Raw genomic sequence first — 25273 nt, 5'->3', positions numbered from 1 at the left:
CCCCTTCCCCCTGTGCACCTCACCCCTAAAAGCAGGCAGCTTTGCTCCCACCACTATAGCTGTCTGCCTTCCTCACAGGGACGCTCCTCTATTTTATTTTGTGCTTTACTGGGGAGGAGGACCACGCGGGGGACCCAACAACATCTGCGGAATTCAAGACTCCCCCTCTGTGCTCAGGGTTAACCCTCGCCCAACTCCCTCTGGGGTGGGGCCCAGCTAATCAGAGTGAGAGGCTCCTCGCAAAGTGCCTGGGGTGCGGGGTGCGCCGTCAGAGATGCGGTCCGCCGGCACTCTGTGTCTTAAACACCCGGGAGCGGTTTGTGGTGCCAAGAGCTGCGGAGCAGGGGTGCAGCATTGCTTTGCTGCCTCGGCGGCTAGCGGACCCCTTCCAAGCTGGCGCGCGCACATAGGCCAAGATGGAAGGCGCCATCCTAACTTCTGCCACGAGCAGGTGGGAGGGAAGAGACGCGAGAGGTATTCCATTGGTTGTCTGGGAAAATGAACTGCACCTTCCCCTCGCTCGCAGAGGATCAACTTTTCCCACCCACCCCACCACCACCCCCCACCCAAGGGTTGGCACTAGTATCTTGGGGCCTGAGCCCCAAACTCGCGAGCCAAGGCACCGCAGTTCCAAAGACTTGGAACTGGGCGGGCCAGCCGAGCTCCGGGACACCAAGGGGGGAAAGTGCGGCTGGACGGTGTCGCGAGCCCCTCCAGACTCCCCGCGGGACAAGCGTGTGGGCACCGCGCCCGACCTGCCCGGCCCGCGCCCCAGGGACCCCCGGGCCGCCGCCGGGTCTCCGCGCGCCGCCACCGTGGAGCGCTCGGGTCCCGCCGCCGCCGCAGCCAGGGCGGGTGTCCGGCCGGCCGGCGGGGCCGAGCGCGTCCCGCTCGGGGGAGGCTCGGCGGCGATGCGGCGCCGGAACGAGGAAGCCTGGAGGGCGGCGGGCGGCCGGCGGGCGAGGGGAGGCGAGGGCGGGCCGGGCGCGCTGCGCGCGGGGGCGGCGGCGGCGGCGGCGCGCGGAGCGGAGCGGACCGGGCGCGGGAGAGCCGGCGAGCGGGCTGCAGCGGGCGGCGGCGCCAGCAGGGATCGGCCGGGTGCCCGCCGCCCCCGCCTCGGCCCGCCCGGCCCCCGCGCCCTCTCAAACTTTCTCTGCGCCCCGTCCGGCTCCGGAATCACGACGGTCGGAGTGGAGCGCCCCCGGCCAACGGGGGATCTCCGGACCGCGGGGGCGTCGGGCCGGGGGAAGGGCCGGTAGCCCCTGTCCGCAGCCGGATTCGCCGTCCCGCAGCCGAGCGCGGGCGCCGGGGAGGGCTGCGGACGGGGCCGGGGGACGGGCGCCTCCTCCGCCAACTTCTTTCCCCCCGCGGCGGCGGCGGCGGCGGCGGCGGCAGCGGCAGGTGCGCGCGGACGGACGGACGGACGGACGGACGCAGGGGTGCAGCCGCCCGGAGGCTCGGGGACCGCGCGGCGGCGGCGGCGGCGGGGGTGGAGTGGAGCGGAGTGGAGGGGGGGCGGAGAAATGGGGAACAATGCGAGCGAGCAACTTCAGGAAGTCATTGTGAAAGCAGGCTGGGAAGGAGAGCCCCGCCGCCGAGTTGGCAGGGCGCTCTAACAAGTGCTCCGGCCCCGCGGCCCCGGCGCCCGCACCTGCCCCGCACCGCGGCTCCCGCTCGGGCGCACGCCCGCCCAGGCCCTGCCCGCACGGACGGCCGGACGGCCGCGGGGACAGAACCCTGCCCCCCCACACACACACCCAAAGCCCCTCTCGCCACTACAACGGGCTGGAGGGAACCCCGCTCCCCGGCTGCTCTTCGCGCCCCAGGATCAGCCTTGGCCCCCAAAAGCGCAGCGCACAAATCCACGTGAGTGTTTTCAGAAGGACAACTTGAGGGGAGGGTGGGGGTGGGGGGGACTGGTGAAGTGAAATAAGAAATAAATAAATAAATGAATAATAAAAGAGCAGGGAAGAAAGGAGAGGTAAGAAGGCAATATTTGCAATCCCGGTCGGAGTCTGAGTCGCTCGCGTCAGCCTTTGCTTTCTGGGGACCCAGAGTTGTGACTTTGGTCCAAACCTTGGCCCTTCGGGTTGCGTCTGCAGGTGGTGCGGGGCCAGGCCGCCCCCCACCCCAGCACCTCTCCTGCAGCCGCTGTGACCACGAACAAGATGTCGTCCCAGCCCCCGGTCATATTTAAATTTACAGAGACGTGAATAGCGAGATCACAGAAGTGAGTCTTTATAAAGTCATGAGGAAAGCCTCATTTTTTCTTTGGAAGCGAGAGCTAGTTGCTTATACCATGAACTCTATCTGAGCTTGCTTTGTGCCAAGCAGGAGTCATTCCGATATCGGAAACTGTACTTTTTTGCTCGTTGCAGGTTGGGATCCCAGGTCACGACATTATCGTAGACAACACTTATTACACTTTATTTGATACGTATCTTTCAATTGCCAAGCCTCATTGGTGATTCCCAAGGAATCTCATGGCTTTATGACTATTTCCTTCTAATCTGAAGGCACAGAGATGACATTTCGTGACCCCAAAGTGTACTGATTCCAAAAAGTCCAAGCCCACCTTCAACAGCTTTCTAAAGCAATTTCCATTTTCTCTCCGGCTACAGCCCACCCGAAATGAATTTTAACGCGTGGCTTTGCCTAAGTTACCCACGAAAAATTTCCCTCCCTGCTGCAGGCAGCATATTTCATCTTTGAGGTACCTCGTCTTAAACTTCCAGAGCCGAAATAGAGTTAAACAAATATCCCTTAACTAATTCAATCAAGGTGTGTTAAGGGGAAATTTTATTAACAATGAAAATCTTTAAAAGCATTTAAATTTCTATGAAAGCTAAAATAGTATACATATAACGGATTGCTTCAATTTGGTGATGAGTTGAGGGGGAGGAGTGAAATCTAAGAAAATGCCAGACCCCACTTGATTGTCTTTGTTTGAAAGATGTTTGTTTCATGAGATTAATTGAATCCGGTCCTTTTCTGTGAGGTTTTAAAGTTATAATTTAAGTATTGTTTATATTAAAATGTGTACAAATTGTTTTAGTGACAAATCAGGTTACTTCATGTGTAGCTTAAATTTTAAACAGGGACACATATGCATGACAGGAGCATTCATCTGCTTACGTTGGGTTGGAATCCTGAAACATACAGAACGCAGTGAAGAAATGATGTAGCCATGTCCTTGGAAGTGACAAAGGAACACTTACAACTGTACAATTTGGTTTGGTAGAACATGTCTAATTTTAAATTTCCCTCTGAACATACATGTTTATTCCTTTTTGACATGTGGTAAACTAATGACCCACCAAAGCTGATAACCAAAATATCATATTGAATTCAGTGGTCTTGTTTTCTTCCCCTTTTGTTCCATGATGACAGTTGAGGGCTGGAGTTTAGAAATTCCACAGTATTTGTTTAATTCATCAATGTTTTAATGAGAGTGCCAGTGTTGGAAAACTACATCTCCCAAGTTCCGGAGCAGCATAGCCATAGCCAGCCCACAACTGTGATTTCACCAGGCACAGGTGCTGCCCTAGAGGTATGGGGTGGGGTGGGGTGTATGACTTTTGAGAAGTTTGGGCGCAGTCTCCCCGATGGAAGGCGAAGTGTGCGGGTCCTTACTGTGCTTCCATTGATGAGACATTGAGATCACTGAATTTATTTCCAGGGGATCTAAATCCCCGTGCTGTGGAGGCCACTGTGTTTTCTCTTTCACCAGAGACTACATGTAGGAGCAGCATCTCTCTGGCTCAGGAAAGCTCCTCCTTGGTTAGGCATATGTTTCAGGTCTAGTTAATGTAGGAGCACACTGTCTGTCTAGATGTCAACAAAAATGTTGAAATTTGAGAGGATCACACACACACACATATTTCCAGATTATTTATGTTGCTGGAAGAAATAAGTCACATGTGTGTGTGTACATCTTTGCTTGGGCACATGAACGTCACACACAGAGCAAGGGCAGGAAAGGTATGAAGGTAGCAGTAGAAGTTTTAAGATCAACTACAACTCACATTAATGATAAACCGTCCTCTTTATTCATTTTCACTTCAGTTTTACTTTCGTAGTAGAGCAGTGGTTTTCTGTATCCTGATGAGTTTAAGCAGAGGTGATGTTAGTTTGCTGAGTGTTTGCCTAATTTGGCATATTCCTGTGTGCTAACTGCAGTTAGCCAAGACTCATCAAGGATAGAATGAATAGTGTTGTCTTCCCCCTCTAATCTTTACAATTTCACTATTATTCCATGAATTGGTTCTTGCTAAAGAAGATGGGCGTGAGTGAATCCAGCTCTCAGGAAGCGAATTCAGAGCCTGCTGGGTTCTTTAAAACCACTGACTTTTGCTGTCTGTTTTTAAGAGTAACCAGCATTTGGGGACCTTGTTGGTCTTGCTCCATGCTGTACTTTCTGCTGTCCCTGTACGTGTGCTCCTGTCTTAGCAGAGCTCTCAGTGCTCCTGGATTTCATACCTGCACTGTGTAAGCATTCCATCTTACAGGGAAAGGCACGCGATGTGAATGCAGCATGTAACCTGTCCTCAGAGCATGCAAAAGAACCACAAATACATTTCACATCGTGAGCATTTTGCACATGTAGATTCCTAATCTAGACCTTAGAAATGTTGAGTGTCAAGAGGATCCACATTAAAACTACTCACATAGACACATTCCTAAAATTCACATGAGGAACTATGTAGAAACTGGCTTTTATTAGGATCTTAGGGCACACACACACACACACACACACACACACACACAACCAAACGATAGCCACAGTGACAAAACTGTTTCCACTACGGTGCTGAGTAACTGCCCATGCTGGTGTCTTTCATGGAGACGATGGCTTCCTTGTACGTTTTCAAATTTAAGAAATGGCCCCGTTCCTCATGTTGATTTTTTCCATTTGCTGAAACATATGCCTCTGCTCTCAGGTTTGCAGTGCCATCCCATTGATAGCTTTTGTTCTCTCCTGTCTGGTGATAATATAACAAATGTTTTAAGGCGTGAGACATTTAAGGTGAAGTTCTGCATGTCACAAGTGAAATGTAACAGCCAACAAAACATGATTTGCAAATCTAAGTGGAAAAGTGGGTGTCTACCTCTGGGGGGCTGTTCCTGAGAAGAACCCCGGAGACAGTGACAAGGACAACTGGCAGATGATTTCATTTGCCATTTTCTCCTCCTGCCTAACTGTGGTAAATAAGTGGGTGCCAGGGTTTCTTCAGCCAGCCACGTGGTGACAAACTTAAAAGTACCCGAAACTCCGCATTTCAGGTGTGGAGCACGTTGGTTGCTCCTTTGGAGATCCGGCCCTGCTTCTTTCCTCCCAAGACCATGCCTTCTCTTTGGGGTACTCACCATTCCTGTTGACTAAAAGAATACCCCTTTCCACCACAAGCCTGACAAAATCAGACCTCGGAATAATTTCTGAACTGGTTTTGGTTAGGACAGGAAGCACAGGCTCCCTTCCTGTGTGTGTTTTCCTGAGAGAAAACCAGCTTCCCTCCTCCTTTGCATATTTGGCAGCTAGTTCCACCTTTCTCTGCTCCGGGTGGAGTGTGAAGGCAGTGGTGGGACCTTTGAGGACTTCTGCAGGCGAAGAGGAAGGAGCTCAGGGCCCAGGCACCTCCCAGGTGGTCCCCTAGGGGGCTCAGCCCAAGTCTGGATTTGACTGGGAGACAAGGCCCTTGCTTGGCCTTGGGGAGGCTCAAGTGTGTTGGTGAGTACCACGTGGCCTGGCTTCTAGCTATGCTTGCCAGAGCTCTTTTCTGTCTTCTCTGCTGGGGCTTTTGGTGGGTGGCCTGTGCCCCAGCACCTCCCTGGTACCTCTGCTCGGCTCCCTGTCTTGTAGTGATTGAAAGCATCATCAGGCCCCTCTGTGAGTTCTTCCCTCAGGTCAGCCCGTGCTCCACCTTGGATGGCTTGTGGCACAGGGCCACTACTTAACAAATTGCCTAAAATGAGCCCTAATTACAGCAAAAGAGCTTTCTTCATATTTTCTCGTTCACGTGTGATGATTCAATTTTCTTCAGCAAGCACTTCACCCCTCTAGCAAATCTGACTCCTGCCGCCATTTTCACACCAAATGTCTAAGATAATGGGTGGAAGGGTGGTGTGACAGACAAGGTTGTCTGGAGGGAGCCTGACGTCGTCTGTCTTTCTTTCTTCCCTTTCTCTCGCTCTCTTCCTTCTTTCTTCTGTTGTGTGGGGTTTTAACTAGACTACTAAAACAACGATGAAGCTAAGAGTTTCTGAAAGACTCCTGTGCATTCAGATAGATTTTTGTGGTTCATTTTTGAGATTACATACTAAAGTCTACACTTTGTATAATTTTCTGTTCCTTTCCATCTGTTGGGAAATGAACCATAGCTAGTATGGGAATCTTTTGCCAAAGCTAGGAGCTCTGTGAATACAACTTAATGTGTTTCAAAAAAAAAAAATATTAAATCACATTTTCACTGGCAAATTTGGAGCAAATAAAATTCTACAAAATACTTCCTTGGACCTAATGGGGAAAATGCTTAATTTAGCATCTTTAGGAGACATGAAAATGAGGAATTGACCTTTTGTAAGTTTACCTCTGAGGCACTCTGATATGTGCTCCAATGCTTTTTAATGGAAACTAAACAAAGCCATTGGCCCCCTAGTGTGAGCCCCACTTTTAGCCTGAAAAAGTGACCTTTTCTTCCTTGTTTGTGCTTAGTTTTGTGTAGAGTAGAAAATTAAAGTGATATTGAAAGATATTCATTGTAAAAACACATTGATAAATTGTGTATCCCACTTCATTAAATGAAAACCAGCTGCTAATTAGCTCAGGTCCTTAAAGTTAAGGTGGTTAGTTACCATTGTAAAAAAAAAAAAAAAAAAAGGAATTTTCTAGTTCTTTTTCACTACCAGTGTGTACTCACTTTACCACAAGTTGACATATGTTTGACCAAATTAATTTTTTTACTTTAGTAAAAGAAATGAAATTTGGGAAAAATGAGCACTTAAAACACTGAAATAAATCATTTCCAGTGCACCTGAGGGCTACAGAAGAGTCTGACCAGGCTGTGTAAGGGAGCTTTCCTGTGGCTCTCCGGTGGGTTCAAACATTTTTTTTTAATTTTTATTTATTTATTTATTTGAGAGCGACAGACACAGAGAGAAAGACAGATAGAGGGAAAGAGAGAGAATGGGCACGCCAGGGCCTCCAGCCACTGCAAACGAACTCCAGACGCGTGCGCCCCCTTGTGCATCTGGCTAACGTGGGACCTGGGGAACCGAGCCTCGAACCGGGGTCCTTAGGCTTCACAGGCAAGCGCTTAACTGCTAAGCCATCTCTCCAGCCCTCAAACATTTTTTGATAATACAGACAAGCTGATTTTTGTAGTTACACAAACAAGGAAACTGTAAGGTTCTGTGGAGTTTAACTGGTGACCCCTGCACCCCATGTTTGCATGAGGACCTTGTAGGCTGAAGGTGAAAGGCACATATCCAGTCCACAGAGTGCTTGTTAGTGGGGCATGGTGAGTTGGGCATCTTGAGGATGCTGGCAGGTCTGTGTCGAAGGATGCCCCTGCTGAGCACCCCATCACAGAATAAAATAAACACCTAGACCTTTCTTACTAATGACCCAGTTGAAAAGCCAATGCACATGGCCAAGTGGTATTGTTTCTGGCCATTGTTGGTTTGTTGCCCACCATGGTCATTAGATAACTGACATTCCCTTTGACACAGCTTGTTGTGATGTCAGCTAAGGCAGAGCTTCTGGAAGTCCCCGTGAGCAAGGTAACTTTCCAAAGTGCTAAAGCCCATAAAGACTAACTAGGATTCAGGGGACTTGATGTTTTGTTTCTTTATTGGTTTTTCGAGGTAGGGTCTTGCTATAGCCCAGCCTGACCTGGAATTCACTACGAAGTCTCAGGGCGGCCTCAAACTCATGGCAATCCTCCTACCACTGCCTTCCAAGTGCTGGGATTAAAGGTGTGCATCACCATACCTGGTGGACTTGATTTTTGAATCTATATTATACATAATGTTAGTGTAAATATAAAATGAGAACAAAGATTGATATTTTAATAGCTTTATGAAAAAGTGATGTCATTTCAAATGACAGTTGATGATTTTGTGTGTGTTAGAAATAGCACTAAGGGGGTGTTGGAGAGAAGGCTTAGAGGTTAAGACACTTGCCTGGGAAGCCTAAGGACCCAGGCTCAATTCCCCAGTACCTACATGTCTAGAATTTCTGTGCAGTGGCTAGAGGCCCTGGCGTACCCATTCTCTCTGTTTGCTTCTTTTTCTCTCTCTTTCAAATTAATTAATTAATTAAAGAAAGAAAGAAAGTAAACAAGTTTCTCCCATTTTTTTTCTCTCTGTGTCTGCCTCTTTCTCTCTCTCAAATAAGTCAAATAAATAAAAAAAAAAATTAAGGGTTGGAGAGATGACTTAGTACTTAAGGCATTTGCCTGCGAAGCCAAAGGACCTAGGTTCAATTCCCCAGGACCTACGTAAGCCAGATGCACAAGGTAGTACATGTGTTTGAAGGCCCCTGTGCACCCATTCTCTCACTCTCTAATAAAATAAGTAAATAAAGTTTTAGAAAAATATAGAAGAACATAATGCTAGCACTTTAGGGAAAGTGGCCACTTCGTCCATGTAGCAATAACAGGGCAGTAATAAGCATGACACTTGTAGTTTCCACTCCAGGGACAAAGACTAAATACTTCTTACTATGTTTAGGTTGGGCCAAAGTAACCTTTTAAAAAAAATTATTCATTTTTATATATTTATCTGAGAGCAACAGACAGAGAGAGGGGGAGAGAGAAAGAGAGAGAGAATGGGTGCACCATGGCCTCCAGCCACTACAAACGAATTCCAGATGTGTGCACCTCCTTGTGCATCTGGCTCACATGGTCCTTAGGCTTCACAGGTAAGCACTTAACCACTAAGCCATCTCTCCAGCCCCAAAGTAACCTTTTATATTACAAAGAATAAGAGATAAATATATGTAAGAATGAATCCAGTAACATATTTGATCTGGAACATTTTTTGCCTATTTCTATACACAATTATATAGTTTTGTCTCACCACCAGCCAGAAGGTAGAAACAACTGAAAGTAAATCAGTTTTTGTGGCACCTAGGATGAAGAAACTCTGCAGTGTCTCCAGTGGGCAAATCAACTAATAGTGCCTTTTCATATTCCACAGTGTTACGTCTGTACATGACAGACAAAACAAGTTCATGAAGAGCTTCATGGTCTGACTTCTTTGGTGAGAAGTTAAATATAGTTTTTGCCAAATAAGCTACACAGCCCTTTTAATTGAAGTGGAATAGCCTGTAGAAACTTCAGTATCACAGATGTATTTTTATTTTAAATTTATGCATGCATGCGTGTGTGTGTGTGTCTATGTGTGTTTGGGGGAGGGTGCATGTGGATAGGCTGAGGGCCACCTTGTGCATGTGGAGGTCAGAGGTCAGCCTTAAGACACCTGTGTTCCGCCTTGTTTGAGTCAGGCCCTCTTGCCTCTGTAAGCTACCAGACTGCAAAGGAAAGTCAGATTCGCCAGTTCCAGAGCTTGAGGTTACCACCCCTTGCCACTGGCACTGGAATGGCAGAAGGAGGCTCCATTTCATGTCCAGCTTCATGGAGGTGCTGGGAACTGAACTCAGGCTGCCAAGCTTTGCAAGTGCCTTTAACCACTGAGCCATCTCACCAGCCCCACAGGTGTGCTGTTTTCTTATTATTATGGGTATGCACATTCTTGTTTCTACTACATTGGCTTAGCTTGGGGTTTTCAAATGTCCATTGGATAGAATTTAGTTATTTACTTCACCACTAAAAGCCAAGACATGATGATGGATTGTGACATTTTCTTGCCATATTAACAAAAAAGTTAATATTATAGTTTTGTATTTATCTCTTTTTAGAAGCTAGAAATCAGAACCCAGAATAGGAAAGTTCTTATGACTTTTTATAACAATTACAAATCATCAGCACTTTGGGGGTTATCTGTGTGAGTCAGTATTTTGAGAGCAGTTGCTATACATTTAAAGATGGAGATCCACTTTTCCTTGCAGTTCTTTTTTTCTTTCTCCACTCCAAGCCATCCATGAAGGTTTTCAAAAATCATTAAGAAGGAAGAAGAAAATGTTTCTAAACTTAGATTTTCTACTTAAGTGATGGAGTGCTTAAGGAAGCCACCTCAGGAGTAGCCGGTGTTACTGGTCCAAAGCAGAATAACCCGTACACAGAACACAGCGCACAGAGCACAGGGAGCGAGTTGATGGTGACTGATCTCTCCATGGCTGCTGGCCTTCAGTGGTGTAGGCAGGAAGCTTGTCTTCATTATGCAAATAGAGTTTACCTACAATAGATGAGAGCAGAGACAACAGAATGATTGCCATGTGAGGTTACTCATGGGCTGTTCGACATCCACCTTGGGTCTGTTGCCATAGCTCAGAGATTATCTCTAATTCCACATTCTCTATTTTTAAAACAGTCTTTCTCCTACAACATCTACAGTCTGTGTTATTTTCTTTTCTTTCCCTTCCTCCCTCTATCCTTCCTTTTTTCTCTTTCTTTCTTTCCTTCCTTCCTTTTTCTTTCTTCTCTTCATTTTATTTATCTTAAGGCAGGGCCTTATTCTGTACCCCAGGCTGGCCTTGAACTCATGTGGATCCTCCTACCTCAACCTGCTGAGTACGGTGATTACCCACCTGAACCACCGTGCCTGGATCCATCATCTTTTCTTTAAAATACTTTGGACTGGACAGATGGTTCAGCAGTTAAGGCACCTGCCTACAAAGCTTAAGGACCCCAGTTCAGTGCCCCAGTACTCACGAAAAGCCAGATGCGCAAGGTGGTGCATGTGTATGGAGTTCATTTGCAGTGGCTAGAAACCCTGGCATACCCATTCTCTTTCTCTCTCTCTCTCTCTCTCTCTCTCTATCTATCTCTATCTATCTCTCTAACTGCCTCTCTCAAATATATAAATAGTTATCAAAATATTTCATTTGTTTAGTTATTTGTGTGTGCACATTTGTGTGTGCGCACACACAGGCTTGTGCACATAGGGCCTTCCATACCTGTGAATGAACATCAGGCATGTGCCACTTTTTGCATCTGGGAGTACGTGGGTACTGAGGACTCAAACCCTGGACTAGAAGGCTTTGCAAGCAAGTGCCTCCAACCCCTGAACCATCTCCCAGCCGTCTGTCGTTTTGTCTTAGACGTTCCTGTGAAACACTCAGCCAGTTGTGCCTCTTTATTCAGAAAGCTTTCAGACAGAGTGGGCTTCAGTTTTGTTGGATTTTGTTGTTTTTTTAACTTCTTTCGCTTTTTTCTCATTTTATTTATTTGATTATTTAATTTATGGCATTTTCAGATACAATCTGGCTCCCTTCTATCACCTGCTTGCTTTTCCCCCCAACACTTCCTTACTTCTCTTTGACCCTTCTCCTTTCTCATATCAGTTCCTGCTCAATGGCGGGGTTCGGGGGGCTGTGAGGTCAGAGCTGCACCTTGGAGTGGTTTGCCTGGAGAAGGTTCCCAGCAGAGCCCGCTGCAGAAGTTTTCTGCAGCAGCAGTTGACTGTGGGGGAGGGGTGGGCGAACACCAAATTGGATCCCTGCATTTCTTTTAAACCTTGTTTCCATTGTTATTTGCTCCAGCAAAGCTCCGGAGAGTAGTCATGAAAACGTGTAGATTGGCAGCTAATTTTTTTTAAATGAAAAGAATCAGGAATAAGAGTGCTCTCAAGTTTTTATGTTCTCTCAACCTGTTTTGTCAAATTGTTACACCAGCCTAAAAGGTCTCTTTGACCAGACAGGAGGACTTTACATATTGCCTTGTCTTTCTCTCGCAACACTTCCTTTTTTTAGATAGACTGTAACTCGCAGTGATATGATAGATTTACAAAAATAAAACTTTAAGTGTATGGATGAAAGGATGTGTCTTTCACAGGGCTAATGTGTTTTATTAAATAGGTTTGTGACCTGAGGCTTTTTTAATAGATTATATGCTTGGCCCACTCCCCAGCCCCCTCGCTCCCAACACACACACACACACACACATTCAAAATAAGCATTGGTATTTACAAAGATAGCCCCAAAATATTCCTGGGGCAGCTTCACCTATCAGGGAGAAAAAATACCAGGACTGTATATTTAACTAAATGATCAGAATTTATGCTGTAGAAATTCTGTGATGAAGTTTGTCATGGCTACAGAGTATTATAAAAGACAGACTTAGTCCCTAGCCGAATATCAGGGGCATCTATGTGCTCTTCATCTATCAGACGTTCGGTTTTGTGACTGCTGCACTGGGCTATGAAGTCTTTCCGGGTAGGAGTGGTAGCGAGCTAGCTGGTGCTGACGCTATTCCCTTTGTTGTCATTTATAAACTCCTCAAAGGTCCTCCCAAAGCGCTACTACTGAACAGGAGTAGCCAGACCATCTCAAGGCAGGAAGGGGCTAAAACAAACAAAAGATGGTACAAGCCAGTGGTGTTAGTCTCAGGAGCCAGTTTCTACAGCATGTGGAGGAAGTACGGTGTAGCTCAGTGAAGGACTGCTTAGCTGGCCGTCAGTCCTGCCTACAGCAAGCGTAGCAGCTCTCTGTTAACCGCACGTGTGAGCAGCTGCAAGATAGTTGAGTTCTCGGTAGATGTCTGGCTTTTGATTTTGCCTCATTAATCGGGACTCAGACTCCTCTAAGAGCCGCTGCTTTACAGTACGCCCCATGGGGAGAGCTGCTCGCTGGAGGAAGCTGGAGGAAGGTCCGAGGCCTCCCCTGGCCCTGCTGTTGGCGTCCTGGCCTCCAGAGAGCCTCCTCTGGGCTACAAGTTGGAAATGGGAACACACCGAGGAAGACTGGCTTGCCTGCTCACCTGTAGGCCATAACAGCCCAGGGCTGTTGGTTACTTCTCCCAGGAGCTAGTCAGGTTCCAGCCTGGCCACAGCGTCAAGAGGAAAAGCCTAGATCAGAAAGAGTACTCATTGAATTATGGTGCCGGCCCCGCCCTCGCCAGGCTCCCAAGGCCTATAGAAGCTTTTGGTCGTGGCTGCGCTGTCTGGTCCCCAGAGAGAAGGGACCCTGTACTGTCTGCCAGTCTGTTTCCAAGCTTGCCACCTCTTCCCTCATATTCTTACCTCTCCTAATTGAACCAAAGAAATAAGACCTGATGGTACCTGTTCAGTCAGGAGCAAGGAGTCGAGACGCAGTGGCAGAGAAGGGAGGGAGTGACCGGGAGAGGGAGAAGGGAGGAGAGAGATGGAGGAGCCAGGAAGGGAGAGAACTGGAGGGGGAGCGGGGCTCGCCAGAAGCTTCCCTGCCTGCTGTCTTGGGGAGCCAGCCTTGAACAGCCTCTGTCACACTGGCCTGCACTTATCTCTGCATCTGCTTCCCCTTGTGCAAGATTCAGAGCTGCTTGCTGCAAGGAAACAATAAAAGCATTCTTGTTTAGAAGAGTGGCACAGGTGAAAGCTGTCCACCAGCAACGGCGTTTCCTCCTGTCCGCTGGGTCAGCCTTTACCTGAGATTGTCGGTGGTTCCCATGCAACACGGAGCGTCACAGTATTTTCTCATAAATCCTTATTCTTCTGGGCATCTCCCTTTCCAAGCCTAATGATCTTGACTTTTCAATTGGATGAAAGTTTGGGCAAACAGACCATTAATTTGTTTTTGTTTGTATTAACTCCTGTTATTGGATATGAATACTTTTTAGTTTAAATTCCACTTCCTGCCTGAAAGTCTACATTGCTGCCACATGGGAGGAGAGGGGTTCAGCATCTGGTTTCCAGGGACTAGGTGGGGTGTTAAGGACACTCAGGGATGGCCTTTGTAAGCTGTGCCTTGGAAGAGAGCAATTGTATCTCCTCCTCCCTCTGCTATTATTTTATTTATTTATTTAATGCTCATTAGCTAACAGCAGTTATTTTTATGACAGAGTCAAGGCTTTTCTTCCTAAGAGATGCAAATTTAGAGTTTGAGGAAGTTTGGGGAAGCATGTTAGGTCACCCCAGTGTTGTCAGGTAGGTCAGACCACAGAACTCACAAGACACAGTGCTGACTGAAGCTCTAGCCTCAAGCTGAGCAATATTAAGCATTTGAAAGTGGTGATGGTGGCTGAACTGCACACCAAGCAAGGGATACTTCTGAGCCCAGCCCCCAAGCAACTGCACTGGTCACAAGTCCAGTGAGGGTGGGGTTGAAAATGTTCTTAAAATAGAAGCTAGATGGATTGTATCACCAGAGTCCGTGAAAGGGGGCTGGCAGTGTCTACTGTTCAGTGGCCCATGCTTAGAGGTAGAGCTCTGAGGCTACTGGCTTGCACTGCTGTCCCCAGTGTGCTCAGACTGAACCTGTTCCAGGACGCTGTGTGTGGCTCACCTGCCTCATTCCACCAGCTCCCTCCCACAGACACAGCATTGTCTTTGTGAGATGGCCACCTAAAGCCCTGAGGAACCTCTGGAAGCTGCATGAGTGTTTTACTATCGAGTGTTTCAGTTAAGTCAGTGCATAGTACATTCAGCAGTGAAGGTGGTAATGATGCATGTTAGTTAAATAAAAATAGTTATTAAAAAAACATTACAGGGCTAGAGAGATGGTTTAGCAGTTAAGGCACATGCCTGTGAAGCCTAAGTACCCATGTTCAATTCTCCTGGTCTCATGTAAGCCAGATGCACATGGTGGCACATACATCTTGAGTTTGTTTGCAGTGGCTAGAGGCCCTGGCATGCCAATTCTCTCCCTCCCTCCCTCCCTCTCTCTCTCTCTCTCTCTCTCTCTCTGTCTCTAATAAATTCAAGTAAAAAATCTTTTTAAAAAATAGAAAACGTTTCGAACAATGCATTTGGGATTTATATTTAGTGCTCTATTCTGTGAAAAACACAGGACAAAAAAAATAAAGTATTTGTTCTCAGTATTGGAACTTACAAACATTTTCTTACCTCTTGAAAAACTTATAAAAACTCTCATTCATGTAACAGGAAGTTCAAAGTCCATACCACAAAAAAATGTGTGTTGGAGTTATTGTTGACATGATTTGAGTTCTGTCTGCTTCACCCTCCAACCTGGGACATCTTAGAATATGTGATCTGTCACACCAAAACCCTGAACTCACCTCCAGAAACCTACAGGACTAAGGTCTTAGTTCTCACATGAGCGCCATACAACCAGAGGCCAGCTAGGCTGCCTGTGAGTCCTGCTTCTGTGTCTTATTGACAGTTTCTGACGACTCAACAGTTTGCCTTTTCACACGAAAAGGGTGTGGGACTCTGGACACCTGATTTCTGGCCACGTTTATGTTGGTTCTGTACTCATCTCTGGGATGTTGGGCCTTCATTTCGCTTGAAGCATATGTGAGCTGTGGACCTGGGTATCTGCTGTCCTCAAAACTCCCACCAGCCTTGGGAATGCACACAACCTAGACCAGTGAAGTACTTCTCAAAAGCAGATAAAACCCCTTTTCATCCAGTTTATGTCTTTTTTGATATTTTATTTTATTTATTTCTTAACTAGGCATTTCTGCTTTGACAGGTTTTGTCACAATCACTCTGGGGCTGGTTGTTGGGCTAGCACTAAGAACAGTGTTCATGACGTTGCTGCCTCTGAAATTTCTCCTGGGTGGTGGCAAGTCTCATGGCAGGCAGTCAGCTATCTTCTTGTCTTACCGATGGATCTAGACTCTCCTTCGTTTTCTCTTCCATCTGCATCTCCAACCAAGTGTGAGAGCAGTTTGGATAAAAGGGAATATGCAAAGTTGTTTGAGAGACTTTCAGTGTGTAAGCCCACTATTCTCCAGAGAGCAGTGGGGGCTTCTCTTGGAAGTTTGGGTTTCCTAACCCTGGGATTCAGACTTGATTTTTATTACCAGATATGAGTAGCACTACTATTATTGAAGTTGAAATACATGTTCCATCCATAATGCCGCAAATATATTAAAGATAAAACTATATGTAATTATATAAATGTCATATATAAATAGACATGCATATACTCATACAACTGTACATAATATATACATACATATGATTATATACGTATACTCTAATTATATGTAACTATGTACATATATCACTGCGCCCATACAACTCCCTTCCGCCCTGTTTGCACAAGGTGAAGCCCTGAATCTTCCATTATTTTCCAGGTCTCTGCTGAAAATAAGCCTCAGCTAATATCCAGAAATCTGAACCACAGACACAGGAGCAGCTAAGAGGAGAAAGAGAGACCTGATTTAGAATCAGTAAATAGCGTGAGCTTGCTAGCAGAGAGGGCCTTTTCTACAGGCTGTTGAGCAGAGCACAACGAGCCGATGTCACTGAGGTCACTAGAGAATTTTTTTGGCTTCAGAGTTCTTATCCAAAGCTACCAGATATCATCCATCATGGGCACATGAGACCTTTGAGTTGTGGCCCTGGAGGCTAAATCCAAAACACAGCACTGTCTTTCTTTTTGCTATAAACCTTTAGGTCCCTCGCTGCTGTTTGTGGTGGCCTGCAGTACAGGGACACTTACTGTGGCCACTGAAGGGCAGCCTCTTCAGTAGGTGTGTGTAGATTCGAACCAGCCTTGGAAGCCAGCAGTCGACCAGGAAGGAGGTTTGGGCCATCTCCTGGCTTGTTTTGTTATTGTGGTCAACACAGTTCTCCCTATGCGAGATTGCTGGTGGAGTGTGAAGCCAGGGATGAGCAGGAAGGAAGGATGAGGCAGAAGTGCCCATCTCTGAGGCTGGAGGTGTATTCATTATTGATGGAGGTGGTGCGTTGCTGCTCAGATATGCAGCTCTGCCTGGGTAAATGAGACATTCTTCAGCAAATTGCTTCGTTTTTTGATTGCTGATTGTACGCGTGTCACCAAGCTGACTCAAGGTTCATCGATGCATGCTCAGTAAATTAGAAAGAACATAACTATGGATCAGCCAAGAGAATGAATTCTGTGCCTACAATGACCCAGGGCCATTTAATTTTCTGCTTAATTTTGTTGCAGTCAGTTTGCATTTTGGGTTATTATGCGGTAGGAAATTAACAATAAATAACAAATTTGGTCCTCCTGTGCTTGTAATGATATTTTTATAAATCTTTGTAATGCTGTTTTTAAAAGGATCAAGGTCTGTGCCAGTCTGATACTGCAGCAAGTACATGAGGAGGAAAATGCATTATTCTTGCTAGATAACCTTGTTGTTAAGTAGCTTAGTGTCCCTCGCTCTCTCTTTCTCTTTCGTGGGTGTGTGTGTGTGTGTGTGTGTGTGTGTGTGTGTGTGTGTGTGTGACGTTACGTTGCCTTTAGACTAAAATCCCTTCCTCTCTTTCTCAGGTAACCTGAGGACAATGGATGCTGATGAGAGTCAAGACATGTCCCAAGTTTCAGGTGAGACCTCAGGTGACACTTGTGTCAAAGTCCAAGTGCTGTGCTCAGGATGGGCCAGAGGCTGCTCTGCAAAAGGAAAGGCCCAGTTGGAATTTGTATCAGTATTTGCTTTAACTTTTATAGATCATCCCCGTTTGAGAACCAGAAGAGAAAAACCTCCCAGATGAAAATTTTGTTGGTGTTACATCTGATAGCAATTTGGAAAGAATCAAAGATACATTGCCCATTGCAGGAAACCAGTGGCAGTCCTGTCCACTAGAGCCCAAACCAAACACATGCCCAAGGTGGTCACTAAAAGACAGGGAAGAGACGATGAGACAAGGACGGGAGCAGCAGCGTGAGGAGGAAGAGGCCCACTGAGCATGTCTGAGTGTTTGTTAAGTGTGCAAGTAGCGGGACTGACCCGGGACCGGACAGCGCCGGCCGTGGAGGGGCGGTCACAGGGTCAAGGCTGTCTGTGGGGCAGCACCATGGATGAGCCGCCTGCCGGTGCAGCAGGCTGCGACTCTTCCACGTGCACCAGTGCCTGAGGCCCATGGCGGCCTGGCCCTGCGTCTGCAAGCACTGCGAAGCAGCACTGGCGTCCTGGACTAAGACGTTTTCAGTATTTCTGTTTGCCAGGCACCAGGCGTATCACTGATCCCAGCAGCCTGGCTTCCGCCTGTCAGTGCACCAGTGTGTTGGCTGAGCTGCGCCATGGGTTGTGACCTTGCATTTGGCTGGGCGGGGGGAGGGGGGAAGGAGTGTCCCTGTGGAGAGATGGGGTGTGCGGTACTCCCCTCACACTGGAAGGTAGTCACATCCAAGTTTTATTTGGCCAGATATATATTTGCTGCAAGTCATAAATGTCTGCTTGCTCCAACCTGTGATCTCTTCCTTTGCTTTGGAAGCTTTCAGATTTAAATTTCCCAGGATGCAAAGAAAAAGTGAAAGGCTGCTTTTAGATGGTGCCATATAGATACTCCCCTGTAGTTAGGAGAAGTGAAAAGTGGTCTGTAAGTCTGCCTGATCCGTGCAAAACACATAAGTTTGTGTTCTAAAACCTAACAGCTTCAGGTTAGGCAGCTTCTCGTAGAAAGAATGCGCAGGTGCCAGGAGCAGGCCCCTGCCCTTGGCAGCCCTGTCGTTGGCACATAGAAACTCCCGTGTGCCCCTGCACTGGTTGAGAGAGCTCTTCAAAGTGAGGGCGATGTTAGTATGCAAATGTGGAGCGACATCCTAATGTATATGAAAGTGGAAAAGCACACAGAGCGCAGTTCCATATGTACGAAGAAAATAAATTATACACACGTGCACACGCGCATTTTTGAATGCTTCTGTGTACATCTAGGATATCTCGGGAGGGTGTTCACTAACCTGGACTCTCTCAGAAGACTGATGGTGGAGGGAAGGGGGTGAGTGGGGGGAAGAGGAAGAGGTTTTGTTTTCATTTTCATTTCGACAATTTCATGCATGTATACAATGTGTTAACTCCTATTTTTCAGAGTTATTTGAATTTATGTTCCAGTATTTAATTATCTGAAGCAGAGTAAAACAAAGAAACCAGTTAAATGAAAAGGAGAAGTTGTTTAGCTTACTGTAGCTTCACATCTGGCTTCCCTGCCCTCTCTCTAAAACCCTAGAAAACAAGGTCTGATAGACACAGTAAGAAAGGATCATGGGCTCTGCTCATGGGAAAGACCTAGCCTTCTAGACTCACCTGGTACACAAGCCTTAGTCCCTTGACCTAGAAAGCTCTCTCTAAAATGTTTCCTACAATGACAGTCAGCACTCTGATCTCTCATCTTCTTTTAAAACTAACAAAACTTCATTTTCTGAAAGTACATTTTGCCCTTAACAATTGTGGCAAATATATATTGTGGGCTATCTTTAAAAAGAGGATAGCTGGGAAGACAGGCTCCTTACTCAAGGCTTGGAGAAAATGTCCCCTCCCTACTTAAAAAAAAAAAAAAATTGACCTAGAGCCAGGTGTGGTGGCGCACACCTTTAATCTCAGCACTCACGAGGCAGGGAGAGAAGGACTGCTGTGAATTCAAGCCACCCTGAGACTACAGAGTGAATTCCAGGTCAGCCTGAGCTAGAGTGGGACCATACCTCAAAAAAAAAAAAAAAAAAAAAAATGACTTAAATTTCTTCAAAGTGAGGGCAATGTGAAGCAAAGGAATTATCTGCCATTCTTGTAACCCCAGAGGAACCACTGAGTCCTGCTAGACCTTTATCGTTCTTGACTGTGATTAGAACTATTAGAGTGTCAGTTTTAGAAAAGCATTGAGCGACACTCTTTCTTAAATTTGGTGCTTCTGCAATTCAATATTGTTTTTTAGTTTCTAATACTGGGCATTCAGAATTGAAGCTTACTACATGAGAATGATACACATTTGACTAAATAGTAGTTGACATTTTCTGAGTTACTTGATCATCTGCTTTTTATTTTCTATTTATTTATTTTTGGTTTTTTGAGGTAGGGTCTCACTCTAGCTCAATTTGACCTGGAATTCACCATGTAGACTTAGGGTGGTCTCTAACTCAGCAATCCTGCTACCTCTGCCTCCCAAGTGCTGGGATTAAAGGTGTGCGCCACCACACGCGGCTGATCATCTGCTTTAAAAAAAAAATAAGATATTCAAGTATTAGCAATTTCACAAGATTTCCCCCTAGTGTGAAATACTTGGAAAACAGAATATTCATGCCTTGGTTGCTTCTTCCCTGTCCTCAATGTGGACTGTACTCTCGTTGATATCACCTGTGGGCTATAGACATCCTAAATGTGGACAGTATTTTGCAGAGGTCGTTTGTGGACTAAAATCCACAGTTGTAAAAAGTTTCTTGATAAGTTGAAGGAAATAGTGCTAAAACTATTTGTTCATTCCTTTGCGGCATGCCTGACTGACTTTTTAGGTACAGTGATTTTTTTTTCCTGTCATTCTTCATCAACCCTCTTTCCAAAATACTCACTATGCACATGCATTAGATTTTGGATTAGCTCTGAAGAAAAGGTCTCTGGGAGAGGTGGGGTATCGGAGCTGAGAGACCATCTCACTGTCCACTGCTGACCAAGCTCTGTAGCTGGAGGCAACGCTTGTGCCTCTTGGATCTTGGTGAGTCTTCTGCAGCAGCTGGGACATGGGCCAGTGGGTCTATGAGGTTCTTCTGGCTCCTGTAGCCTGAACTGTGTATTGGTTATTGTCTTAATGCTATTTGTAATGTGTTTGTTGGAACGTGGTTACAAGATGCACACTCTCTAGACATACATAATATGCTTAGGAAAAGGAGCCTCATATATATTAAATAGCAATGGATGTATTTTACCTAGTTAATCATAGTAAATCACATTGACTGAGCACTTAGTATTAAACAAACAAACACTGCACTAACCTTTTTTTTTTTTCATGTTTACCTTTCCACTAATCCCAAAAGATGATACAGTTGTCTCCAAATTGTAGGGAGATGAGACTCAGAATCTGAGAAACTGACCAGGGGTCCCAGTAGGGAGTCAGAGATGGCTATAGACTATGAACCTAATGCAACTCTCGGGTACAGGTGTCTACTCTTCTCCAGAAAGCTAGTTTGGGGTCCACAGTTCTATTCACCCCATAAATAGTGCTCCCTTAGGTGACTATATATATTAAAAACTCATGGCCTAGAAAGAGGGCTCAACAGTTAAAGGTGCTTGCTTGCAAAGCCTGATGGCCTGGTTTCAGTTTCCCCAGCACCCACAGAAGGCAGATGCACAAAGTGGCACATGTATCTGGAGTTTATTTGCAGGAACAAGAGGCTCTGGTGTGTCCATTCCCTCCCCCTCTGTCCCTTCCCCTCTCCCCCTCTGTCTGAAAGACAAGAAGAGGAAGGAAAGAGGGAAGGGAGAGAGGGAGAAAGAAAGATGTTCTTTAAAACCCCACGAATCTGAGAGAGAGGAAATCCTAAAACGTCACCGGGTAAGTTGTAATTTACTTGAGAAATAATTTACTTGCAGTTGATAATCACACAAATTCCCTATTTTGCCAACAGAAGCATCTCATAGACAGTGCTTTGCCTGGAACATAGGAAATAGGTAAATATCAATTGAGCTATAATTTTAAAGTATTTTTTAAGTTTTTTTCTAAATGAATGAAATTTTATTTGGATCTTTGAAACCATTCGATTCAACTTTAAGTTCTCGTGGATTTTGCTGTGCTCCTCAGCACCCGTGCTGCCCGAGGAAAGTGAAGCACGTGCTGTGTTTCTGTCAGACACCACAGCTTGCCAGAGCATACTGCAAGCTTACAGATTTACCTCATTGTTTTCATCATCACCACAGCCCCTAAATGAGACAAACCCTAGGTTTTAGCCTCCTTTGTGCATGAGGAAGGAGTTCTACAGTTTCACCCATCTTTTCTTCCTGTCAGCCCTGCAGTTGGTCAAACCAGAGCTTCAACCCAGATCAACCAGTGTGCTCATTTGGAGGGCAGCGTTTGGCTTTACTGAATTTTTCATCTTCATATGGTTTTGCATTTCAAATGGTTAATGAGGCAAATATATTGAAAGTCAACATGAAAATTATTTTGCCTTCATGAAGTTTTACACAAAATGGTAAATTTTCCTCATGGAGATCTTTCAGCGGTAAAATGACATGGGTCCCTGGACACAGCCTCACCGGACTGATTAACATGTCTACAACTCAACTCACACTGGGGCTTTTAGGCAAATTGAAGGGGCTCTTAAAAACCATCAGTGAGCTAAGGCAAAGCAAGGTTGAATTAATACCAAGCTCTTGGCAGGCATGCGAATGTACCCAACTTTGGTGCCTTCTGCTTCATGTCCTCCATGCCCTCTGTACACTGAGACTGATCTTTTATTCTCTCTTCTCCCTGTGTGGTTTCTTCTACACCAAGAGTTCCTATCGATCAGTCTAACCCATGATATTTAGAATCATGATCCCTACTGTTTTCATTACATGTTTTTTCCTTTATGTAGGAAAAAAAAAAAAAAGGAAAATACAAAGGTATAAGATCAGGGACAGTGGCAAGCTGGCCTTTTAATCAGAGGACTTGTGCTAAATGGAATTGCTAAGCCTGCCTATTATAAGCATCACCCATAAGATGTAGAGTTACTGTCGTTCTCTATAGATGGATCAATCAAGCTTTAAAACACAGGCAACTGCACTGAGGACATGGCTCAGCACTTAAAGGTGCTTGCTTGCAAAGCCTACCAGCCCAGGTTTGATCTCCCAGTACCCATGTAAAGCCAAATGCACAAAGTGGTAGGTGCATGCATCTGAAGCTTGTTTGCAACAGCAAAAAAAGCCTGGTGTATGTGCATATACTCTCTCTTTCCTTTCTCTCTCTCTCTTTCTCTTTCTGTCTCTTTTTAAATTTTTTTTTTTGTTTATTTATTTGAGAGAGACAAAGAGGGACAGAAAGAGACAGACAGAGAGAGGGAGAGAGAATGGGCATGCCAGGGCCTCCAGCCACTACAAACGAACTCCAGACGCATGCTCCCCCTTGTGCATCTGGCTAACGTGGGTCCTGGGGAGTCGAGCCTTGCACTGGGGTCCTTAGGCTTCACAGGCAAGCACTTAACTGCTAAGCCATCTCTCCAGCCCTCTTTTTAAAATATTGTTTATTTATTTATTTGAGAGAGAAGCAGAGACAGGGAGAGAGAGAAAGACAATGGGTACACCAGGCCTTCTAGCCACTACAAACAAACTACAGGTACATGTGCCACCTTGTACATCTGTCTTATGTGGGCCCTTGGGAATTTAATCTAGGTCCTTAGGCTTTGCAAGCAAGTGCCTTAACTGCTAAGCCAATTCTCCAGGCCTCTGTTTCTGAAATAAATAAAAGTATTCAAAAATAAAACAGGGCCAGATGTGGTGATGCATGCCTTTAACCTCAGCACTCTGGAGGTAGAGGTAGTAGGATCACTGTGAATTTGAGGCCAACCTGAGACAACAGAGTGAGTTCCAGGTTAGCATGGGCTACAGTAAGACCCTGCCTCACCAAAAAAAAAAAAAAAAAGAAAGAAAAAGAAAAGAAAAGAAAACCCACACGTCATACATTTAAGCCCGATTTGAATGGAAAGTATAATATGTTTTTATTAACTAAGCCCTGACCTTTTCTGACCTCCCTCAGTTCTCCTGTGCCATGGCGTCTACAGGGACACGGAGCATAGAGAGGACGCCAAAGTTATTAGAGAAAAGATCTTCAGAAGAAAATAAGTCGAAACATTTTAAGTTCTCAGTGTCCACCCCCACTCATATTCAATCAGTGACACATAGGCACGCCCCATGCTCTCTGTCCACGTGGAATCTGGTACCAGTTTCTTAGAGACTCTGTTGCCAGCCACCTCACCAGCACCTCTGTGGCGGTGCTTTACACATTTTGTGAAGACAGAGGCCAGAGTGTCTGATCATCCAGCCTCCCACCCCAAAGTTGTCCTGCTTTATAGAGAAGAACTGTTTTATAAGAGCTCTGCATAACATTATTTTGCTGTAGCATTCTGTTGACTACTTCCCTAAAGTCCTCAGAGTTTGGAAACTGTTATTCTAGGCCATTACCTCATATATATATATATATATATATATATCGAAATATATGTGTGTGTGTGTGTGTGTGTGTGTGTGTGTGTGTGTGTGTGTGTGTGTGTATTGAAAGCATCCACCTTCAGGCGCGAGAAATGACACCACATACCTCATACGTCCAGCTGCTCTTATTTTTCAGAGCTTCGGTTTAGGGCAATGAAAACAGTGCTGACCAAGGCGTCCATTCAAGGCTTTAGCATAATATGAATACTTTCAATCAATCTCTCTGACCTTTGTTTTTTTTTTTAATTTTTATTCCTTGGGAAATTCATAAACTCTAGCTCTGTCTTTAACTATTTATCTTGTTTTGGCTATCCAAATATACCCAATAATGTCCTTTCTGAAAATATGCCAATTGTGCTAGTTACAGCAAAGCTGGAATATTAAATCTTGATGTCTTCTTCCTAAAGATTGCAACACTATTCCCCAGTGCCTGCACAGGTTAGATTCTATTTTAGAGATTCCAGTAAAGCTTGCTCCATATATTGGGGATGATTTGACTGGTCTTGCCCATCTTCTACACTGTTGTTCTGATGGGAAGTTGATCCAAACTTCATCCCATACCCCTCTATGTTTCCAGGTCATTCTACCATAGACTTTTTATGTACACACTCTCTCCAACGTCTGGGGTGGTCTCTACAGGAAGGTAATTTTTGCCTGTGAGGCTCAGTTGCAGTTCAGCAGGCACACAGTCCAAGCCATAGCCATTTGTCTGGCCCATCTTTTTCGGTCTCAGCCAAACTGTCTCCTCCAAGCAGCTGTGGTGGGCTGCTTTGCACAGACTTGGTCCTCATTAGCTGTGTGTCCCCTGGGGTTTGTGTCTGTTGATTTCAACTCTGGGAGGCAGCAGCTGAGAGAGCTTCAGCATCAATGGGGAAGAGGCATTTTCTACTAGTTAGTGATGGTTTCCCAAACTTTGGTTCCTTAGACTGGGAGAGAGTTCTCCATTCCTAGAAGTTCAGACCAAACTTAATTTTTTTAAGAGAGGCAGAGAAAGAGAATGGGTATTCCAGGGCCTCAAGCCACTGCAAATAAACTCCAGATGCATGTGCCTCTGGCTTATGTGGGACCTGGGGAGTTGAACCTGGGTCCTTTGGCTTTGCAGGCAAACGCCTTAATTGCTAAGCCATTTCTCTGGCCCGCAGACTTAATTTTAATCTTGTCAAAATATTCCCAGCACTCTCAAAAACACAGTTTCAGTTAGCATATCCTACTTTGGGAAATGTGACTATTCTTTGTATGACTGCATTTCATTCCCATTTTTTAATATATTTTTTAAAATTTTTTGTTCATTTTTATTTATTTGAGAGTGACAGAGAGAGAGAGAGAAAGAGCCACATAGAGAGAGAGAATGG

At 45.7% G+C, this 25273-nt stretch overlaps 1 protein-coding gene across 11 annotated transcripts in view; it reads left to right on the top strand.

The window, feature by feature from the left end:
- The first annotated feature begins 319 nt into the window (after window positions 1–319).
- Ikzf1 (IKAROS family zinc finger 1) overlaps window positions 320–25273 on the top strand; it is a 100436-nt gene continuing 75482 nt past the window's right edge. For 7 of the 11 annotated variants that reach the window (XM_045135470.1, XM_045135469.1, XM_045135466.1 and 4 more), the window contains exons 1-2: window positions 411–474; window positions 17306–17359. In XM_045135470.1, coding sequence (XP_044991405.1) covers window positions 417–474; window positions 17306–17359 — 112 coding nt within the window. In that variant the 5' untranslated portion in view covers window positions 411–416. Of the gene's footprint in view, window positions 475–1719; window positions 1867–5141; window positions 5205–17305; window positions 17360–21378; window positions 21411–25273 lie in introns of those variants that run through there. The other 4 variants (XM_045135464.1, XM_045135463.1, XM_045135465.1 and 1 more) reach the window with 4 other exon arrangements.

The sequence above is a fragment of the Jaculus jaculus genome, chromosome 16, assembly GCF_020740685.1.
Source record: "Jaculus jaculus isolate mJacJac1 chromosome 16, mJacJac1.mat.Y.cur, whole genome shotgun sequence".
Lineage (NCBI taxonomy): Eukaryota > Metazoa > Chordata > Mammalia > Rodentia > Dipodidae > Jaculus > Jaculus jaculus.
This window is presented reverse-complemented; position numbering and strand designations above follow the sequence as displayed.